Source organism: Melozone crissalis, unplaced genomic scaffold (assembly GCF_028551555.1).
Source record: "Melozone crissalis strain CALT ecotype California unplaced genomic scaffold, PUWL_Pcris_2 ptg000045l_1, whole genome shotgun sequence".
NCBI classification, from domain to species: Eukaryota; Metazoa; Chordata; class Aves; order Passeriformes; family Passerellidae; genus Melozone; species Melozone crissalis.
Genome location: NW_026535823.1, coordinates 15,371,146 through 15,393,993, shown reverse-complemented (window position 1 = coordinate 15,393,993; position 22,848 = coordinate 15,371,146). Strand labels below are relative to the sequence as shown.

Below are 22,848 nucleotides of genomic sequence, written 5' to 3'. Positions count from 1 at the left end.
ACTTGGCATTTTCCTTCTGTCTGCTTTGTTGCCATGAAGCAAACATGAACAGTGAGGATTTGTGTAGGGCAGGTAGCAGGCGAGCTCCCTGTCAAAAATCTATTATTAGGGCTCTGATCTCTCCTGCACAGACCAGTGATGGCAGTACACTAAGAGAAATCAGACTGCTGCAAGGACACGACAGAAAACAGAGGACTCTTTGTGAATCCTGACATAATATATGCAAATAAGGGCTTTTAATGGCTGAGCTACATTGAACAGGAATAATAAAACAAAATTAAAATTGTACTATGGCATATATTTTGTTTTTCACCGCTTTCCACACTGTTTTATAAATATATGTTAATGTAAATAGTCTTTAACTCCTGGTAAATATTTATATTAAACAGGAGTGCCTATGCATACATACATTTTGTTTTGTTTCCAGTGATGGGCAGCTTTTCATTCATTTCTATTGACCAAAATCCACACTGCACTGTCACTGAGAGAACTGTGATGAGTAAAGTGAATGCTCTTAGCTGTTTTTTTCACTTTTCTTTTAATCATGTGTCACTGAATTAAAATTAAAAGGCAGCCTTTGTTATTGTAACTTCAACTTTTTCTCTTTCAATATAATTCATACATTTCAGATTAGAATATATGCCTCTATTAATAAAGTCAATATACATTTTAATTTAATAACTCCCGAAAAGTGTTCCCTTAAATGTCACAATTGCTCTTGGACAGTGTTTTTCTGAAAAAACAGACAGCTCCACTAACTTCAGAAAGTAACGAAAATTAACTGTTTCTGCTGTTTTCCAATAATTACACAGTCCTGTGTTTAATGACTGAATCCATCACCTAGATATCCTCCTTCTCGTATCCCTTGTGGGCAGCTATGAAGTTATAACACACAGCTTCCTGAATCTCTCTTTTTCTGGAAAACAAGCACATGTACTTGCACATGCTGTACAATACATTTGTGCAAATAATGCCAAAGTACTACAGCATATAATAAATGGACAAAGCAATAGCAGCACACAGACATGAGGTATTTGAACTGCTACTCTAAAATACTGCAATATTTCTGAAACAAGGCATTAAAAGAATACATAGTGAGTGCACCGTAGAGAGACTTGCTTTTAACCTAAGTTTTTGCTAAGTCTAGTGTATGGTTTTATAAATTTATCCCTTAAGGATTTGGCTTCCAGACAAAAACAAAGAAACAAACAGATGACAAAGAACAAAAAAACATGGAAATTTAAACAGAAGCTCTGCTCTATTTTGCCTGCAATAGATATCCCATTGTGCTGCAATGTGATGTGTTTTATAAAACACATCTGGAATATGGAAGCACAGTATGAAAGCTCATGGAAAAAACCTTTTTTTAAAAAAAAATTTAAAATACATTTCAAAGAAATAAATCTTAGGGAAGTGTGCAGCTGCCAACAGTATATTAACATTTCTCAGAAACCTGGAAGCTTTTTCTGGTATCTATAAAATACCAGAATAAGCATTTTCAAAATAATTTACACTTACACAAACTAAAACATGTCTTTCAGAGCCAGAGGTCATCATTCTTTGTGAGGATAAAAACCCCCACTATTTCCCTCTTTTTAATAGATAAATACCTTGCAAATACTCTTCCCATGTATAGGAAGAACTCATGACCAAATCTCACATATTCTACATTCTCAAACCTGAAATACTGCTAGATCCATTTTAAAAGCTTTTTAATGGAAATCAAACTGTCTCTAATGCTGCAAACACATATAACAGTTACACAGTTTGAAAAATTGTATCTTAATTTCAATATTTTTTTCTTTCATCATAAGGGCTTATTTCCTTAACTATATTTTGTATGGACTTCATTAGGATAACTATGCTTTTAGAGTAATGGGCAGTTCCTCTACATGTATTTTTAAAAAATTATTTTAAAAAAATGTATGAAGACTGGGGGATCCTCTAAACACAATGTCCTCTCAGATAACAGGGCCACAAAAATCTGCAGGGCTACTATAGCCTTTAGACTCATCTGATGCTCTACAGTGCAGATTGGAAATTAATTTTCATTAGAAAACAACAATATATCAAAATTAAAGTGAAATTTTTCCTGAAAAAAATTATATTTATATATATGTATATATATAGTCACAAGGATAGAGGTAAAAGTAGAAGAAAAACCTAAGATATTTTATAAAGCTCAATATTTTTAGGGTAAAACTGGAATCCAGGGGGCCCAGCTATGACCTGGGCTCACACCTGGGATTTAAACCTGGCTCTCCTCATGTTCAGGTCAGCAGGCTGTGCTAGTATGAGTGTGTATCCTGTGAGAGCTGTTTCACTTTGTATTAATAATTCAGTATTTGCAGGGAAGTGGAGAAGAGAGAGACTGGTCCTACAGCCTGGTAGTCAAACCTGGGATACTGGGATTCCTCCCTGTCAAAGCCAGCCAAGAAACAGGAGGGTACAAAGGAGGAAACAGGGATGCCTCTCGCAGCTTAGCAATTTTCAGCTGATCAAATTAGATCAAAACAGTAAGGTCACTGCCCGAGCACTAGCTGGCAAGAAAACACTGACTCTGACAACTCAAAACTAAATCGGGCTTTCAAAGTAATCCCATTAAGTCTCTCCTTCTTTGAACAATTGTTTAAAAAACATTAAAAAAAAAAAAAGAGACAAAAGTCTGTTCTCAAAACATCTCAGGATTTGGCAATGATGTTAATAAACTTTTTTTCTTATTATTTTTCTTTATGTTAGATAAATCATAGGAAACTACATGTGATTTCGTAATTTAAGAGGAATTTCAAAAAAAAAAATTCCGCTTCAAAAATGAAAAATGAACATCCTGCATACTTAGAAAAATGAAGAATGAACCTCCTGCATACAGCTGCTTCTGCATGAGGCAGACAAGAAGAGAAAGGATGAAGAGGCCAAGGGGAAATTTTATATGGAAAATATTTTTTCAGTATAAGGCTACGTAGGAGGACATTTTTGAACACTGGAGGACAGTCTGTCTGTCAAAATGTTGGGCAGCTGGACAGGGATGTCTGTCAGTCAAAATGTTGGGCAGCTGCTGGGGCAGGCCACTAACCCATCTTTGTTATTTGCACTTTGTTGAAAACTTTCATCAAACTCAGAGGAGGGAGTTTGCACTCACTTGGAGAAGGCAACCTGCACTGCCCTAACACAGTGAATTTATAAATCCCTGGAGAACATTGGTCCTTGAAGAGACCAACTTCTTGTCCTGAGACCTGGTAACTGCCAGGGCCAGCAGACACACACAGGGGCTGCGTAATGCTGAGGGTCACCACTGTTGAGTCAAGGTGCATTTTAGACCTCACCAGGACACCTCAGGGGACCCTGTTCTGAGACCTCCACAAGGCTGGGGCCAGAACTCCTGCCTCACTCACTGTTCCTCTGGGCCATGGGAGCATCACCGCCAGTCCACAATCTATGCATATGGAAAAATCCAGAAAGCCTGATCCAGCTTGGCTGTGTGCTGTATCTGCCCTAGGTTTGTGCCCGACAGAACAACAATGAAACAGCTGTGCTTTGGGAAAACACGCTGAAAATGAACCAGACTTGCTGCTTCTATAATAGTGCTGTCTTTCACTTCAAAAATTGTCTCTTGAGAAGAATTATTTGGAAAAACAACAAAAACTTACTGACTCTATCAGATAATAAAATAAAACAAATTTACGCACATCAAAATAGAAACCCAGTATGTTACGCTGAGAAGCGACTTTGATGCCAAGACCACAGAGCACCTCCCACCAAGCCTGTAGGCATGTAAGTGGTGCTCCTGCCATCCCACAGACAGGGGAAACAGAGCACGGAAAGGTCAAGTGTCTGGCTGCAGGCCACGTGTCTCCGCCGTGGCACAGCTGGAACAGGAGTACGGCCGCCCTGCCCCTTGCTCTGACAAGATGACACACTCTCCCACTTTCTGTCTTCTTGTAAGCATGCTAGCTCTCCTGATTTAAAATTGCTTCCCTGCTTTTGGAAATTTGTATACTGCTACACCTGACTGCTGAGCAGGAAGTATTGCAATATCCTGCCAAGTTATTGACTTTATTGACTCCGTGGCTTTCTTTTGTGCAAGGACTTGCGGCATTGGGACCCAGTGATGACTCTTCCAAAACACAATAAATTGACAACACTTTCAGTATTCTAAATATGTTTTAAATAAGCAGATTTGCATCATAGGTAATGGTGCATCCTAAAATGTATTTTTTTCTCTCCTCTGATACACAAAAAAATTCAGGAAAAAAAATTTATACTTACACACATACGCACACACATATATATAAATAAAATAAAGAAGCAACTTTTCTTTGGGTCCATTTAGTATTATAAACCACAAAAGTGCTGAACCATCCTCACAGCTGGACATACAGGTGCCACTGTAATTTACATTGCATACATGTTTCAAATTTTTTACACAGACACAAATTTTAGACTTCTCTAAAATGCAGCCATTTTATATATTTTATTAGGCAGAATTACAGTAGGAAGGAATATTCACAAATTGCAACTTAAATGAGAAAATGTGAATGGTGTTACTTATATAAAATACTACTGCAATAGTTCTTTTATTAATTTTTAATGCACAGCACCCACTGTGACCTCCTTTATTCTTTTCCTGTCAACATGGCAGGCTAGAGAAATTGAAATGGGCTTTAGCTGTTCTCTTCTTGTTCCCCTCTTCCTCCCATTTTGCATAATATTAAAATATAACATCTTATTGGACTGTCACTGTGAAACCATTATGCGATAGGCATAATGATTTTTTCTGATTGTTATCACTTTCTTACTTTTCAGCTTTCTCTAAAAAATTCCGAATTCTATGTAGTTATCTAAGGCAATAACACAATTTGCCACTGAATACACTCATCTGAATTAAAGTTTTTTTAAAAGTCATCTTTTGCTACATTTCCTATGGTTCTCTAAGGATAACACCAGTCACATAAAATAAAGGATATTTTTGCCTGTCTGGTCTCCTCTGATTACTTTTTTGGGGTGAGGTAGGAGGCGGGTCCAACAGAATAATGTTTGACTCAATTGGGAGGATGCTATTACTTCTTTTATGTATATTTACTGCTACTTTGATCACCAAGGAGACTAATCTCCATATCAGTAAAGCCAAGAAACTCACAGTATTGTCTTCAGGGCCAAGTTTGTGTTGTCACAGCAACAGAGTTCACAGGGTCAATAGATTAATACATTAGTGTGCACCGGCACTGAACTGGACTGTAAAAGTTTTGCAGCGGGTTTGAAAATTAAACTGTGAAGCAGGAGTTGAAAATATGGGCTACACAAGATATCCTTGTATATCTTGAGGAATAGGCTACAAAAATATGCATATTTTTGCCTAATACTGTCTATCATTTTTACCACGGTGGGAAGAAGAGGAAATAACCTCTCTGGAAAAAGTGCACTTAGTGGGAAGGAGCAAGGAAGGCTGGAGATTGGGCTATGAAACATACACTGCATTTGGATTGTTGATATTTCCCCCTGCGATGCCCTTTCATTAGCCTCTGTCTAACGTGGGGCCTGACAATTGTGACAGGATGAAAAATTTGAGGAAAAGCGAGGGTCATGAGGGAAGAGATTTCCTTCCCTCTCCAGTGACCCTATCACAGTATTCTGATGCAGTGCTTTACCATTAAGGAAAGGGCAACCCAAGAGCCTTCACACTTAATCTGTTCCATCTGTCATGACTTAGAAACATTGACCAGCAGTGAGCTTTAAGGACTCGGTGCGACTGCAGACATGATATTCTAGCCCACTACAAGGACCTCCTGATGTTTTGAAAGCCTCCAAGGAAGTACCATGCATCAAAAAGGGCAACACCTACCTGACACGCCACCATATGTGGTCCTCAGTCCTCGACCAACTGCTGGCCAAGGTGTGCTGTCTGCTTTCAGTCCCATCAGTCCTGACACAGTGTTGGTGGCTGTAACACCATCTGCGCCACCTGTGAAAGAAAAGGTCAGTCGCTTTTTGTTAAATCATGTGTACAAGAACAAGAGAGGATAAAATACTGAAGAAAACCTGTGAAACTCTGAAATAACTAGAAATTCAAATAAACAGCTGGAGAGCAAAAGCAACAAACTGCAAGGGGATGCACAGAAAGGCCCTTCTGACCAATCCTGGGAGAACAAATTTAGCACTAGCTTCAAGGCAGGCTGCATCAGCTGAAAGAGCTGTAAGGGCTGTAAGACAGCATGTGGAAATGCTGGGGCTGACAGGCAGATCTCTGCCCTTCAGCTGTGTGGGATAGAACCTGCTGCAGCAGTTGTTCAACACCTGAAGGTACCCCAAAACAGTGGCCACCTCCTCCAAGCTTCTGTGCAGCAAGACAAAAGAAGCAATGTGACAAAGAAACAATTACCATGGTTCTAAATGATGGATTAATACACCTACTGGCAAACTTATTTGCTGCCACGTTGTGCATTAAGCTCCAAGGAAAAAAAAATATATACCTTCAACTAGTGTATTTTTGTTTTCTCAGAACACACACACCATTTTCACTACTAAATATAGGAACAGGGGGATTTACAGTGGTATGGTAAGCATATAAATATGACAGAAGTAAGAGCATGCAGAGAAATACTATACAATTTATTGTTAACAGTCTAATGTGGTTCTCTTCATATACTGCTCTATTCCAGATGCAAGAACAAAATTAGGAAACCTTTCATCACTGTGCTTATTCTAAATATATCAAACAATATATTTTCCTATTGGTTTCTGTTGTTATCTGTTATTCCAGCAACGTTCCTTTCTTACCCCATGCAGCAGATCAGTAAATCTGCACAACTTGTGCACTGGAGTCACTCACCTTCCTGAGCAGCCATTGCAATTTTCACAATATCAGTGACATTTGGGGTCAGTTTGGCAAAGAAAGGAATGTGAACAGCTTGTCTAACCCAGCGACAGATGTTCCGTACCAGCTCTGGATCCTGTTCAAATAGGCCAGATAAATATAGAACATAGTTAAAAGTAGTATGAACAAAAAGTATATTAAGGAAATAGAAAACTTTGCTCTAAGTGGCTATGCTGCAATTTTGTAAAATTGCACATCAGAACTGAGCTTCATCTCATTAGTTAACTTATTTCGACACACCAAGTAACTGCAAATCCACTACAGAAAGGTTAGTTTGTGAAAAAAAGAATTTTTTTTTCAGAAGACATATCACAAAATGTTCCCTTCTCAGCGAGAGGAAAATACCATTTTGGATGACAGACTATTTTACCCATTTCTTTTAAAAAAAATTTTCATTTTTAATAACTCACTCTATGTAAGGTACATTAAAAACAAGGAGTATCCTATAAAATAATGTGAATCTGAAACATTGTCTGATCATGTCTTGATCAGAACAAGGATGAATGGAGGTTGCAGGGCTATCAGAATGCAATTCAGCATTTCTGAACTCTGAGAATAACTTGGGATGGTCATAGTGTAAATGAAAGATCAAAATCTCTGTTAAAGCCAGAAATCAAAATCTTCAAGTGTTAGCTTTTCCTGATTTCCAGTCATTTACTTCTCTTATGGAATACATCTCATGTAGACAGTAATCAGCTACCCTTTCCATTGAGGACAGCTCAGTGAATAACACCTGCCTCTGGCACATACAAGGGTCCTTGCTCAATGTAACTCTTGTTTTATTTTTCTGTGGGCAATTCATAATGCTCTTCAACAAGTACCTTAAAATTTGCAATACTGATGCATGGAAAACCTGGTGCATGTTCTGGTTAAAAATTGAATGGTGCTATTACAAGATTCAGCACAAGTATTACCTGTGGGTAGGCTAATCAGTACTGCAGCAATTATTTACATTTACTAAGTCTTTATCACTCTCTCAGATAATGAAATCTGTCATATATGAATAATCTTCTCCCTTTTGGATATTGTAAAACTCAGAAAGTTGTATTGCTATGTAGTAACTGAGAATGGGATGAGACTAAATGAAATTTAATTTAAAACAATCCAGCAGACACCAAGGTTGCCAATCTAGTGAACACAGGAAATATCCCCTTGTTGTTTTTCCTTTTTTCACCAATGGCTAAATACAAACAAAAACTCCACAGGCTGTGTTCCTAGAAAGTACACAGTGCTTGACATGAATAGTAAAATCCTCAGACTTAGCTCTGGCATCCCAATAAAAGTGGTGATCTCCTGCCCATGCAGCTGCCATGAAATATGCATGAAACGCTGCACCGGCAGTATGAAAGTAGTTGCAGCTTTGACTTTCATTTCTGTTTTGAATTTCCTTGAGGCCCAATGCAGAAATGAGAGACCCTCTAGAAGCTATGAATTGTATATCCTTTATGTTAATTTTTCTCCTTAGAAATCCTTGTGATAATGTTCAGGATGTGGCACCACATAACTCATTATGCTGACTTCCTTGTGCTTATAGTGCTACCATAAAAATTCCTACTCTAACACACTGCCTTAAAAAATTCAATTATTTTAAAACCCATTGAATAACTTTTTGGGAGACATCTTTCATAAAACCCAGTTTTCATCCTACCTAAGACAATTTAACTAGTTCGTCTTTCGTCATAAACAATAATTGTTTGGTTTTTTCCCCTGAAAGTGAGTAAAGATCTTTATTTTTAATCAGTTCTATTTCTGACAAACCAAGATTAATGCAATTAATGCAATGGAACGGTCTTCTATTTCTCATGCTAGTAAACAGCTTAAATATCTGATTGCACAGCACATGATTAGAAAAAGCCCTTTTGAAAGGCTCACTTGTATCAGCCTTGGAAAACTGCCCATTTTTGGTACCCATACAATCACAGGTAAATTAATAGGAAAACAATTCAAAAATTCAAGTGAAGGAGGTGAAATCTTTCATCCTATTTTACTTAATATTCCAGGGAAAAAAAATGAATGTTTAGTATGTAAACACTGAAATAACAAAACAAAAGTTAAAACAGTGCTCTGTTGTATAGTGAGACAGTTACTGATAGAAATTGGAGAGGTGATGAATTTTATACAAAAAAATTAGAATTCCCATTAAATTTGACAATTCTGAACTGAAACAGGTATTTCTGAAGGTAATTTCCCGCCAAAATGTTTCATACAATTAATTTGCACATTAAATAAATCTCTTATGAAGAAAATGGTGGTTAACTTTAAAAAATGCCTGTTTACCCTTGTGCCACACCCAAAAGCCACATCCATGTGATGTATCTTGCTGCTTCCCTTTACAGTGCGAGTCCTACAATGGAGTTGTGCTGGAACATCCAGATAAGCCTTTCTTCCACCCTCCTCCTCTCCTTGCTCTGCCTCCAGACCCTCCTGCTCGGGTTGCTGCTGGTGCAGTGACCAGGAGAGAGGCACCTGAGCCCCCCCTCTCCCCTCCCAGCAGTGACACTGGCAGTGCCCACTGGGCACAGCCTGAGCATCCCTGCTGCCAGAGGGATTTCTGTCATGAAGTCACTGCCTGAGAATACCAGAGCTTCTGTGCTCTACAGACAAGACAAAAAATGTATTCAGAAAGAGGAATAATATCCTCACCTGGTTTTGTTCAACTTCACGTTTTCTTCTTTAGATCATTAAGAGAAGTCATCGTTAATTTATAAATTTTGTAATTTCTTACTCTGTTTGCACTAAGGACTTGGAAAAATGCATTCTAAGCAATCAGATGGCTGTAAACCAGAAGATACTCATGTCACTGGACAGAAAATTTTCATAGGAAATGAATAAACTACATTTGTATAATCCGTGGAAGTTCACTGGATGGTGCACAACTTCTCCGCAGAAACTTCCTTGCCTTTAGACTAAGACCAAATTGCAGAGGTCACACAACAACACACTTTTGAGAAACACTAAAGTGATTAGATATAGAGAATTCATTTCTAAAGGCAGTCATTGACTAAAGAAATGCAGCTCAAAACTTCAGATTTCTGAGAATACTAATTTGACCCATCCAAAAAAGTTTTAAACTCAGGAACAATTTTAGCAAAGTGAGTAGCATGATACCAAAAACTAATTTTTAAGAGGTTATGTACAAGCTTCCTTTTGCCTATTTCATTTGGCTGATTGAGGACCTCCCATCTCCTTGGATTTCTGAAAGACTGACCCCAATTCACAAATCACTTTTTGCGATTCTTTCTTGGATTTATAAAACATCCAAGGATAAACATGTAACTTGTGAAAGAATGAATCTTGAGGCCAAATAAATCACATTACAAAACAGTCAGTGAAAATACAACACAAATATCTTTTTTTACTCCAATCTAAGTTTATGAAAGTGCCTGCAGCTTTTATCATTGATAAAGTGGTTGACGAAGCTTGCCTAGTCAAGAAATATTTTCTAAAAGGCTTGCTATGTAAAATGTTACTAGCTGTAAAAACAGCTGGGCATTTGTATTCACAAAACCAACAATAGAAACTAAATAAAATACTATTCTGCTTAATTTAGTAAAGGAATGTACTGCTTTTGGTTCAGTCTACCATGTTGCTAAAAATTACCTTCTTTCATTACACATAACTGGGTTTGTTGGTTCTCTCATTAAGAATGATACAGTGTGATTGTAACAGAATGTGTAGCATAATTTTACACTGTGTGTCAATCTAGAAGAATGAACAAATGCTCCAATGGACTGTAACATCTATTGCCAGCAAACTTTGTTTATCTGCTGTATTTTAATTTTTATTTAAACAAATTTCATCTAAATAAAAGTTTGGTAAAATTATCATTGGCTAAAATGTTATATTGATTCATGCACCGTACCTACAAGAATCCGTTGGTAATTTAATACCATATAAAGTCTCTTTTGGTATAAGCTGTACATCAGCGTGTCTTCTGTCTTCCTGTTAATCAAATAATGCTTGTTTATTCCAAAGGCACAGGAGATTTGAATGTTACAGGGGTTGTCTTTTTACTTCCCTAAGCAACAGTACAGAATCATTTTTCCTGAATATTCATTATAGCCTTGGGCTAGATGAAGCTTTTAATCCTAACTACTCATTGCCAATGGGTAGATATACTAGAGGAAAAACAACTATTCACCTTTTTTTTCTAAATGATCACATGATAAGCTTAACTACAACCATAACTATGAGTATAAGTCCTCAGAAATTAAAGCAGCAAGTTGTCTACTGATTGCATTTGGCATCAGTAATGAGATGAATCCCCTGTCCTATCAGCCCCAAGGCAGATCCATCCTGCATGTTTAAAAAGCAGCGTGAAAATGCTGTGCACAGAGTAGGTTACCTCTCCTTGTGTTCTCATGGAAAGAAACAAAACCATGATGAGATTACCACAGAAATGTCTGGCTGCAGATTTTTGGAAATTTTTATTGTGACCTATTTTCAGTGTTCTTTCAGGGCCCTCATTTTTGCACTATCCTGTTACTGCACAATCTTTACACTGCATTCTGAACACCTCTCTGAGGTAGAGAATTACTATTATACCTGTTCAATAAATGGAGAGATGAGAGTCAGATGGCCTGAGGTGCATCTCCACAAATCACCTTGCTTTGGTGCCCAGTTTTGCAGAAGTCATTTGCATAAGGACTTAAAAAGGTTTGTCTGGCAGAAAACCGCACTTGATTCTCTGGACTATACCTTAAATCATGAGATACTTTACACATTAACAACAGAAATATTTTTAATACTTGGATTTAAACAGATTTTCAGAGCATTGGAATTATGCAAAAGATAGAACTACAACTACTTTACGGTAACAAACGTGTTTGTTAACTATGCAAACACTCCTTGGGAAGCATGTGTGTGAGTGCATGTACATCTACATGTGTGCATATATAGAGAGAAAATACAAATAGCAGTCTGAAAGATGTCATAAAAGAACCTCAAACCTGGAATTTTCCCCAAGAACTTCATAAGAAAGGTGAACACTCAGGAGAGCACATTAGTTGATCATGTCTAATGAGCACTACAGAAAATGGACCATATCTTGCAATCTTCAGGCTGTCCCTTAATAATGGTGGCAGTTCTGTCTCACTGAGCGCAGGACAAGGACTTGTACAGTTGTGGAAAGAATGAAAATGCAGCTTTTCTCAGACCAAATCCCAACTCTGTACATGTATGAAGGCTTCATTACATACACCTACTGGATTTATCACTACACATCATGTTGATAATTTGTGTTGGTCCATTATTCTGACCGTGAGAATGGGAAGTTCTAGATGGCACAATGAGTGTTGCAAGATACAGCAAGACTTTGCCTGTAAAGTCCTTAAACCTCATCTATCACTGACTACAATGACCTAAACAAAAAAGCTTCAGAAATTAAAATATTTTATCGTATTTAATGTAAAAGTCTAATCTTCCTCATATGTCAAATCTTTGGTGGCCACAAGACTATTCTGATGTATATTTGTTGCCTATGAGTTTTATGGCTAAACAATGCATTATTTTAACATGTCTGCAATTTTAAATGCTGATAGTAAGTTACAGAGGACTTATTTTTTATTAATTTAGCTCACATGAAGCAGACATAAGATTTCTTATGTGCAGATAGGCAAGGGTTGGCAAGTGCAACAACACTGCATCCTTCCCATAACAGATTTTCTTTCTGTACTGGTTCTTCACACAGAAATCTTGTATTTCTGTTGTATCTATTAGCACTGGAAGAATTTTTTTATGAAAATATGTTCTATAGTTAACTTCTCATTCTAAGCAGTAGATAGATTTTTCAAAATAGTACCCATATCTATAGGAAAAGAGGAAGAGCTTTTATGATTACAAGAATGATGTTGCATAAGAATAAGTAAAGCTTTCTAGGTGAGAATTTTCAAGACTCATCTGTTAAATTTAATACATGTACTACTCTCACTTTACTGTTTCATTCAACAACAGTCCACAAGGGACGAGTGAAACCTATCCTCAGTCAAATTGCTATCTGATGGCCCAAGAGGATCCAAATGCATCCTCATCTGAAAAGCAAAAAAGGAGAAGAGGATCTTCTCCTATCTGCTGGTAACCTCCATGCAGCAGGTCAGCTTTCTAAAGCATCCTACTCTCCCTCTGAACATTACAGTGGCACTACTGCAGTGTGGAAAGGCAGGGACAGGATACATTTGGAGCAGCTTTAGAAAGTGAGTAATGTTAATTTGGGTAGACCCCTCACATATTCAATCCACTCTACTGTCTCAATGTGTACCTGCAGATCTGCATCTTTTACAGAGATCCCATAAATGTAATGAGGATGTACTAGCCTGACAAGCTGTTAGTTTAAATGTGTCTACCCCATATTTCTTGTCCAGAAAACCATTAGAAAATTGTAACTTAAAAAAAAAAAACAAAAAACCGAACCCTAATAACAGGAAAAACCCAACTCTGTGTATGAAGAACTATTCCTTTGCTATTCATTAAAATATGAAGAAAAAGTAGAAGTATGGGAATTCCACCTTAAAGCATTGCACATCAGTATCTGTAGCCTTCACTACTTTTATATATATATGTATATATTAATGTGTGTAATTTAACATTTATCCTTTACACCACTATCTCTTGTCTTTTCTGTATAAGAGGCCCAAGATTGTCTTCATAAAACTGTCTCTCTCTAAACCTACACAAAATTTCCACCGTACCAAAACACAGAATTACAGTCAATCACTGTAGCAAGAGTCACACTGCAGAATCTCGTGGTTAGTTTTACTGCCTTCTTACACCCTAGAAAGGAGCAGTTTAGGTTGTGCATTTGTCCCATTTCAAACTTAATTAAAGCTAACAATTTGTTTAAAGCCTGTCAAAATAAGGGAAGGATTTCCCAGGATAGAAGATGAATAACTCTCAGCTTCTCATCTAGAGTAAAAAATTCTTCCTCATTTCTCAGGAAATTTGACAGCTTTTGGTCAACATCTATTGACCGCAGCTGTCAAAAAGAAAGAAATGAAGCAGTTTAACCTAAGGCAGGAATAACAGTTTTCACGGTTGTATGTGAAGCTATCTATATATATTAGGAAAAAATTAAAAAACTGGCCTAAATTACATCAGAGGCTTGGGTTAGCCTGGTCAGCCTCACAAAAATGTAGCTGCTGGTTGAGAGTTTATATCCCTCCAGCAAGAATCCATGATGTGATGTGATCTGAAACCAATGCCACACAATAAATTTTACAGATAATGATAGAATTCAAGATTCTTTTCCAGTCAATACTGGATTGCTTTTTGCCATAAGATCCAAGATGTACTAGTTTAGCAAAAAAAAATCCAAAAGAACCAACCCCCCAAAATTCAAAATCTCATTAAATATCTTCTATAAAATGGTACAAGAAAATCCCTTTTCATTCAGGATAGCAATTCATCCAAAGATGAATAATTTCATATTTTGTTCTAGGAGAATAAAGATGTTTCATCCCACTTAAGCCTTCAGCTTTTATTAATTAATTTGCACTTTGAAACAAGAGGTCTTTTCAATGTGAAGGGAGGTTGTAGAGGTGGAGTTTTTGGAAGCATTTCTAAAAGAGCAGAGATTCAGATGAGAAAAATTAAGCAAATTCCACATAGTTACCATTTCACTAAACTACCATAGCAACAATGTGCTCTGTGACTATTGTTCACTGATTTAATTCAAGGACATACTTATTTTCTACTCTCTTACACACTCTAAAATGCTCCTTTCTATAAAAAAAGTCTTGAGAAACAAGTCTACTAAGTAAATGAAGACATTTATGTTGTTTTTACACAGCAAAATATTCCCTTTATAATTTGAACAAAAACTGTTATATTTTTAAACTGAGAAGATATCATATGACTTATATAACTAAGCATGTCCTGCTAGTGAAACAAGCACATTTTTGCTTACAAAATACTGCATATTAAGATGTAGAAGTTTAGCTTGGAAAATTCCCATTCATTTTTGCAGACTACATTTGTTCTTTTGGTTATAGATTTATCAATTAGGCAAAAACATTACCACTTGAAAGCAAAGACATATTTTTATATTTAAATTTAATTTTAAAAAAACTCCCACCTTACAGAGAGTAATGACTCCTGATTCATAATGTTTTTTCTAAAGTAAAAATCTAAGTGAGAATTGAGAGACCTGACTGAACTTTCCTTTTCCTGTGGTAAGTTATAAGAACTAAAAAACTCCTGTCACCTAGCTCCATTCCTAGATGCTTGGACTTTATTAATTTAAGGTAAAGCTGCAAGCAAGGTGTCAAAATTTGATCAGCTACTCCTTCAGATCTGTCACTGCGAGTTCCACTCGGGGGAGCCTAATTGAGATTCTCCTTTTCTTCCAGTGATACCAACATGTCACTGGGTTAAATCAAGTCACTCTGGTTTAGGTCCAGGTTTTGGGCATGGCTGAACTGAGAAGTCATAACTCTGAGATCCTGTTGATACTGAGAGAGGTAACAGTGGGCATTGAGAAAAGCCAACAGGAGACTGGGGCTCCTACTCCTCAAAGCAGTCACAGGCTCTCCTCAGACTATTTTGTAAAACTGAAAGAACAAATTGGTGCACATAAAAAAGAAACTTTAAAATCAAAAGCATATAACAAAATAAATCTTAAAAGACACATAAAGGGTTTCTATAGAATCAGAATTTCAATAAATTTTTCAACTTTAGCAGATCCCTTTCTCCCTTTTTTTCCTTACTCTGCTTTGGTATCACAACTATTTCTCCCTATGTCAGCTCTTTAATTAGAACCTTTGAAAGATGTTAAAAGCACAAGACAAATAACCTTTGATTGCCTCACTTCATAACAAAAAATTAGAAAAGTACCTTGTTATAGGGTTTCTTTATTGTAGTACTCACTGGAACTGCACAAATCAATGATGCTTCAGGTATGTCAAAAAACAGACAAAAATAAGCCAAACAAAAAGAACCCACTCCAATGGGTTTTCACTTACCTAATCTAAAAGCTGCCAATTTTAACACAGGTCAGCATCCACACTCAAGAACACATTTATCAAAGTGCTGTGTGGGAGATCCTCTTTGGACACTTTATTAGCAGCATGGCACTCCTACACCCCTTCTGGATAATGCTGCACCTCATGACTGAAAACTCGTGCGCAGACAAGGTCAAAAATGAGCTGGAGGTTTTTGATTGACCAGTACAGGAAAGCAGAAAACATATATTTGTGTTGGAAGTAAGAACAGCAATTAGAAGGATGTCAAGATCAAGCACAACTGAGACTTGAAAGGTTGGTTGCTGCCTTTAGTCAGCTTTGTAATTACTCCTTTTTCGTATTACAGAAAAGCTTTTTGTTTTCTCCCCAGCACAAAGAGGAAAATAACTGAATTTGTTTTGAAAATTGATTCCTCTCTCTGTGAAGGTGGTTGAGCCATAGTGTTTTTCCTTATTCTGAATGTTTGGGTTTTGTTTCACTTATTTTTAATTTGAAAATGTTATTCTAAGCAACCAGAAGAAACACCTCTGTTAGAAAACACTCTAATTTAAAAATTAACTATAAGACATTTTGTATTTGCTTATGGTTACCTTACATGATAGGGAAAACAGTCCTTTTGTTTCATTATGATAGGTCTGATAAAACTTTAGCAATGAGCATTTATAGCTATTGATTTTAATGCAATATTAAAGGCATTTAATTCAGATGATTTTCTTTGGTTTCCAGAATAAAGATCACTAATAGTTGGCCTGAAAGGTTGATGCACAGTAGGTAGTCCAAACTACCAAATTATTTGTTCCAATATCAACTAAATATTGGTTTAAATATTCCAAGTGAAATATACAATATACAATATACAATATATAAACCAAGTAAAACTTGGTTTAAATATTCCAAGTGAAAAATACAAAACTGCACGTTTACCATTAGTAAACTTCTTGGACACACTGATCAGAAAGATTTATTTAACAGTGCTGGTCTACACAAAGTGTTGACTAATAAAAATGCCTTTTTTACCCCTGACAGAACAAAATATTTTCTATTGGTTGCTTCTAGCCAGCCAAAATAATGTTTCTCATAGCACTGTAAAAAGTGGAATGCAGCATGATTAAATAATATTTCAGCTCCTTAGTTCATGCAGAGGTCACCTGCTAGAAGGCAAAAGGGTTTGATTAGGTTTACGTCATATGTGAAATATTCTAAAGGGAAGCTCAGAACTCGAATATGAGAAGGCTGCAGCTACAAATAGCTTTCTCTTGTGGTCAGGTAGGCAAGCTCTGTCCTTTCCTATAATAACAAGGCAGAAAATACTAAATAATTGAGGAAAGCATAAACCTTTGAAACATGAAACCAGGGAATTTAAAACCTATGCTCTGAGAAGAATTTGCCACTCAGTTTTAAAATGTTCATCAAGTTCATCAAGGGCATGTATTCAGATTTGGCTATTGTAAAGAGCAAGCTTCCCAGCAAACTAACTTTCCTAGGAGCCAAGGCAAAATTTCAAGAAATATAAGTCTAATCCTGAAAACTCTCGTGTAGGCAGTGAAGAGACTAGTTAATATATTGCTACTTAACTTTATCAAACACTGGCATAAAACTGAAACCACAGAAAGAAAAAATTACTAATGTGCACCAAGATAAACAATCTTAAAATATTTTATTTTACCTGAATATTTATTTGCTGGTGATCACTTTGATTCCAGTAAATCCTGTCTAACAGATATCATAGTTACAGAAAACTGCAATGTCTCATGGTGCAATCACATATCCAAAGGCACGTCAAAGGGCCTGGGCATTTGCTCAAATTTTCTACATTTCCCTCTTCTGAAAACATCTCAGGGCATTAAAATACCATTCCAAGAAGAAGTACAGGTTGATATTTGGTTTAAAAGTTAAAAAAAAGGGTTGTTCCTTTATGGGAAGTGCTCTCTATATACTTCATTGCTGTTAGGCTACTGAAGTGTCATTAAAACAGCCTAACAGTGCCAGGTCACTGATGAAGTGACCAAACCAACCTTCCCTGTGACATCTGTCACTCATAATGTGAATTTCAGCAGAAATTATTCCATCATAGCAAGACTGAAAATTAAGTGTAAATCTAAATAGCTTTCATGTCTTCATGATTTTCAAGGAAACAGAATCAGTTTTACATTTGCTAAGGCATTCTGTAGAGAATGCCTTCCTTACATAAATATAAGTCACCACACATAATCAGTATTTCAAATCTTATTAACAGTCATAGCATGTCATTAAAAACTTTCAGCAAGTTGGTATGGCTGTTAACATTATTGCCGAATTTATAATCCCTTTTTATTTTCCATTTTGTCTTTTGAGTAATTCAATTAGAAATCCTTCAAAGCAATAACAGTGGATTAAACGTTGTCAAACCACAATACGAAATTACAGAATAGAGTTCTGATGATGAATTTATTAAACTTTGCATTTCAATTCATTTCTCCTTGAGTGTATAAAAAGCAGAATTCTTTAGACAAAACACCAATTAACTGTCGTACCTCATTATTAAGTATTGTCTCGTTTTAAAAGATAGAATACATGAGGACATAAAGGATGCATGAAAGAAATCAATTTAAATCACAACATTTAATTGCACCTGAATCCTGCAATGGTACAGAAAAATAATGAATTCTCATGTACTGAAGGAAGGTGAATGTCACTTACCCAGGAGTGACCATAAAGCCAGCAAGCTTTTCCTGCTCAGATTTCCAGTGAAATAGCTCATGAATCAATTTTTACTTTTAAAGCAACTCAGCAAAAGGGCTTAGTTTATGAGGAGAGTTCTGAAGAATGAAGAAATAGAGAAAGAAAAGAAAGAGACATCTGACAACAGAGAAGATTAAAACCAATGCGAAGAGGTTAAACAACAAAACCAAATTATCATAAGGGATGATCTTAGACCATGATCAGTATGGGACCACGAACATAAGTCCACAAAACGCATCTCCTGACCAGCCAAAAAGTGTGATTATGTCTACATTTGTAGGAGTTGAAGTGGGCAATCAGCTGCATCCCTTCTCCCTGCACATCCTAGATTCCTTTCCAGCAAAACAATGCCCAGTACAGCACATCCCTGCACACAGAGTAACAGCAACTTGTTCAACAACAAGAAATCCTTGTTTCTCAGGAACTGAATTTCTTGCTTCTGTTGAGATTTTCCCTCAGTTGAACTACCAAGGCTTCTCTTCATATCCATTTGCTTGGGCAGCAGGCAATTTCCCTCCTCTCTCCAGTCATCCAGTTTTATGGAATTTACAGTGCCTTTGAAACACTTTGGACACTGAGAAACATGACTGAAAGAGGTCATTTGGTCAAGACATGCCCCAAAGCAAGAAAGGGCAGTGGCAGATGCAAAGACACTGAGATCAGCTCAGATTATATTTGGAAGAACCAGCCAAATGGATGACAGAGGCCAATGCAGGAGAACAACAAGATGTATGAGTCCTGAAACTCCATGGCAAACACCAACATGAACCTGACTTGGGCTGGTTTATACTGGATTTTGGGTGACAATGTCCACACTGCTGCTACAGCCCAATGCAGCACCACTCTGCTGTACTTTGCATTAATTTGTAGCAATAACTGATACAGAAGAGAAGAGCAAGAACTAATACTGCCTGCAGGACTCAATGAATTATACTTAACCAACATATTATTGTAGGCTGATAGTAGAATGTCACATGAACACAGATATAATCAAATTCTGTTTGGGGCATCATTTATTTAAAATACTTCAAGCTCCTTGCTGGCAGAGCAACAGCGAATTAGCATGCTATGCTGTGCACTTCAATTAAAAAGCAGCCTCATCTTTCCCATTTCCAAGGTACAGCAGAGCAAATCTAATTGTGCCATGCAGTCAGCTCTCATCTTCGCAGAGTAACCAGGGCTTTGGGGTTTTTTTTCTTTTTGTTTTTGACAGATTTGTTGTCCTCTGAATGAGGCAATGTAGGCTTTTATGAAACTTGCCTCCTAATTGCAGGCAATAAACATAAGCACAGCCAGCAGCAGACACTGTAGCAAGTACCACTGAAGCAAAATGAAAATAAAGGTAAGAAAAGAACCACAAAGCAAGTTCATTTTACATATTATCTGAATAGTTAAACCACCAGAATCTGGATTTCAGTGCTCACAAGAGACATATACATTCTTTTTCAATATAAACTAAAAAAAAAATAAAATCATTCCCCAAACATAGGGCTTAAATGCTGAAATAGGCAAAGATTTTTTTTTTATTTTGGGGGTTAGAAGGTATGACTAATTAATGAGAAATAGTTATATGCCAGGATGCTATTAACTTCTGCAATATTTGCTTATAGCACTAAGGCTAAGATCTTTGAATATGAGATTAGCTGCTTTTGGCTTGAGACCTTGTTCATACTGATTATCTCACTCCAGGTGTACACCCAAGTCCTTTTATACAGTACTCATTTCCTATTCCTGGTACAAAGAATACAGTGCCTTTGGTGAGGAATTGAACAGGGTGAATCCACAGAAATGGTTGTCTGAATGGACTCCAGGAGAGCAGGTACTGGAAGGTCCCACTCGGACTGGCACTGACACCACCGCCAGTGATGTTTGCCACACCTTTGCCTGCCTGAGCACTAAAAACTACAGATATAGAGAGTACACAGCTCCACCAGACAACATATTCCTGATCTGCATCACCTTGTTAGGGAATTCTTTTCCTAATGCACAATTTGAAACATTCAGCCTGCAATTTGCCCCTTGCTCTATCATCTGACATGACAGAGAATAATCTTCTTTTTGTAGCTGCTCTTGCAGCATCTTGTCCCTTCTTGTCTCTTCTTTTCAGGTAGTTGTAAGCTGCTGCTTCCTTTCCTCTGTGGTTTTTCGCTGCCCACTAGGCCAAGAAGACTAACAGATAATTTTGAAGACTTTGGGTATCACTTGTCCTAATAATTTTTGTTCTAATGCTTCTTGGGAGATGCACATTACAGCTCTTAGATGTGGGGTTTCATCCTAGCAGGAATGCAAAGTAAATCCAGATTACTGACTCAATTTAACTATACATTCTTGGCAGAGCAGCTGGAGAGACTTACAGTCCTTTAGACCAAAATCAAAAAAACAAACACTTAAATTTGTTGGTTTCACATGACATTAATAATTCTGAATATTCAATGCCACTTTTTAGAAGGATAAGTAAGAAAAAAAAAAGTAAAACATCTTTGCATGGTTTCCAGTGAAGGATAAAAAGTGCACCACAAATACAACATCACAAGTTAGATGTTGAAATATCAGTGCTACCATCTCACATGCTTGATTTATTATTTTCATAATTTTATGCTAAAATTACTACAGGATTGAACTATAATGGGAAAGCGACACATTTTATAATAATCTGCTGTTCATGTTGTCTTTATATTTACTATTAAATGTTTTGTACACATAGGTTATCTGATTCAAGGAAAATCTGTGCATTAGTGCTGGTAAATGTAATGACAAATTCTATCACAATTTTTAACAATATCCACTTTTATACCATTGCAGATTGTTACAAAAGAACACAAACCTTAACTTTATTATCATTTATCAGCATTAGTAAATATAATTGACATTTTATACAGAACCAGCTTTAAGTAACTTATTGGCAGCAATACAGATACCTCTTAATATTACCCTGTGGCTAGCTACGCTGTTTGGGCGCCAGAGTGTCTGCACTAATGACTTGGAATTAAAATCAAATAAAAGCTGAGAACTGTAATTCAGTATAAAACAAACAGCCATACTTAGCACCCATTTTTATATATATAATTTGGATATACCAGGATCCTTTTTAATTTGTGGTTGATATAAAACAGTGAAAGCGTTTGATACTAGACAACAAAATAGGATAGAGAAAAATAAATCTGATGTTCCCAGATTTCTACACTTACCCTGTGGGCACACCATAGGAATTGGAATGAGAATAAAAACTAGAAAGTGTAATTAACCTTTCCTTTCCCTTTTTTTTTAAACAACAACAAAAAGGCAGAACATGTTAGACATTATAAATAGTAAAAATACACATTTTTCTGCCATTATTCTTCATCTTAGCAATTTCTGTAGTTTCTTGAGGATTTAATGTGCTTAGCCATGAAAGAGACCTAATCCTTGAAAAAAATTCCTATGAAGACATGGATTATGTTATCAAAAAGATTTAAGAAAACCTGCTTCACTGTACAACCAGGAAAGCTGCTCTGCCTCTCAAAGCCTCATGCCCTGACTTCCAGATATCAAGTGGTGGTTTTCCTTCAGAGCATATCTGAGCCCTGTCTTCCCCACACCACCTGTGCATGACCTATTTGACTTCAACTCTGGAGGGCGGGGGGAAACCAACTAAAATACCAAAATACTACCTAGCACTTTTGTATTTTCTGATGGGGTCTCCAGGGGCTACCATGCATGGAAGCCCCCTGAAGGGCTACTGATAAATCTTGTTGCACATATCATTACTTAATCCAGTTTATGCCCACCTTTGCTTCAATAACCTACATTTAAAATCGCTCCAATTTAATTTTAGCCAACTCTGAGGAAGAATATCAGGATCTGGCTCTCTTAACATGGCTTGTTTTATTCATTCATTCATCTAAATAAGTTGATTCTTTTCTGAGCTCTCATTTTGATAAGACAAATAGAAAACACAGGAAAATGTTTAAGCAAGAGTAGTAGATATGAAACATTCCAAGGAATATCCATACTGTATGGGAAAGTCAGAAATATTATTATAAAAGCATACATGTATATGTAAAGAAATCTTTCTTTATGGATCTGATCTCCTCCACAGAGAGTCACAAATCCACACGATAGCCCTGAGTGCTCAAGTTTTGCATTTGCTTCTCTGATTTTACAATAGCTGAAAGATATGTAAAAACTCATGTAGCCAGACAGCTCCCTACTGACTACACATCTAAGCAACTTCACATGCATACATTACTCCAACCACTGAAAGCTGGAAATAACACATACATAAAAAAAATAAAACACCCCACGCTTGAAAGGAGCCTGTTT

The 22,848-nt window shown here is 36.7% G+C and overlaps 1 protein-coding gene across 2 annotated transcripts in view; it reads right to left on the bottom strand.

Moving 5' to 3' along the window:
• Window positions 1-22,848, bottom strand: part of DPYD (dihydropyrimidine dehydrogenase) — a 329,698-nt gene that overhangs the window by 78,644 nt on the left and 228,206 nt on the right. The window contains exons 17-18 of one of the 2 annotated variants that reach the window (XM_054285597.1): window positions 6,827-6,947; window positions 5,840-5,959 (exon numbers count right to left, since the gene is read on the bottom strand). In XM_054285597.1, the coding sequence (XP_054141572.1) occupies window positions 5,840-5,959; window positions 6,827-6,947 (241 nt within the window). Of the gene's footprint in view, window positions 1-5,839; window positions 5,960-6,826; window positions 6,948-18,504; window positions 18,624-22,848 lie in introns of those variants that run through there. The other variant, XR_008483657.1, reaches the window with a different exon arrangement.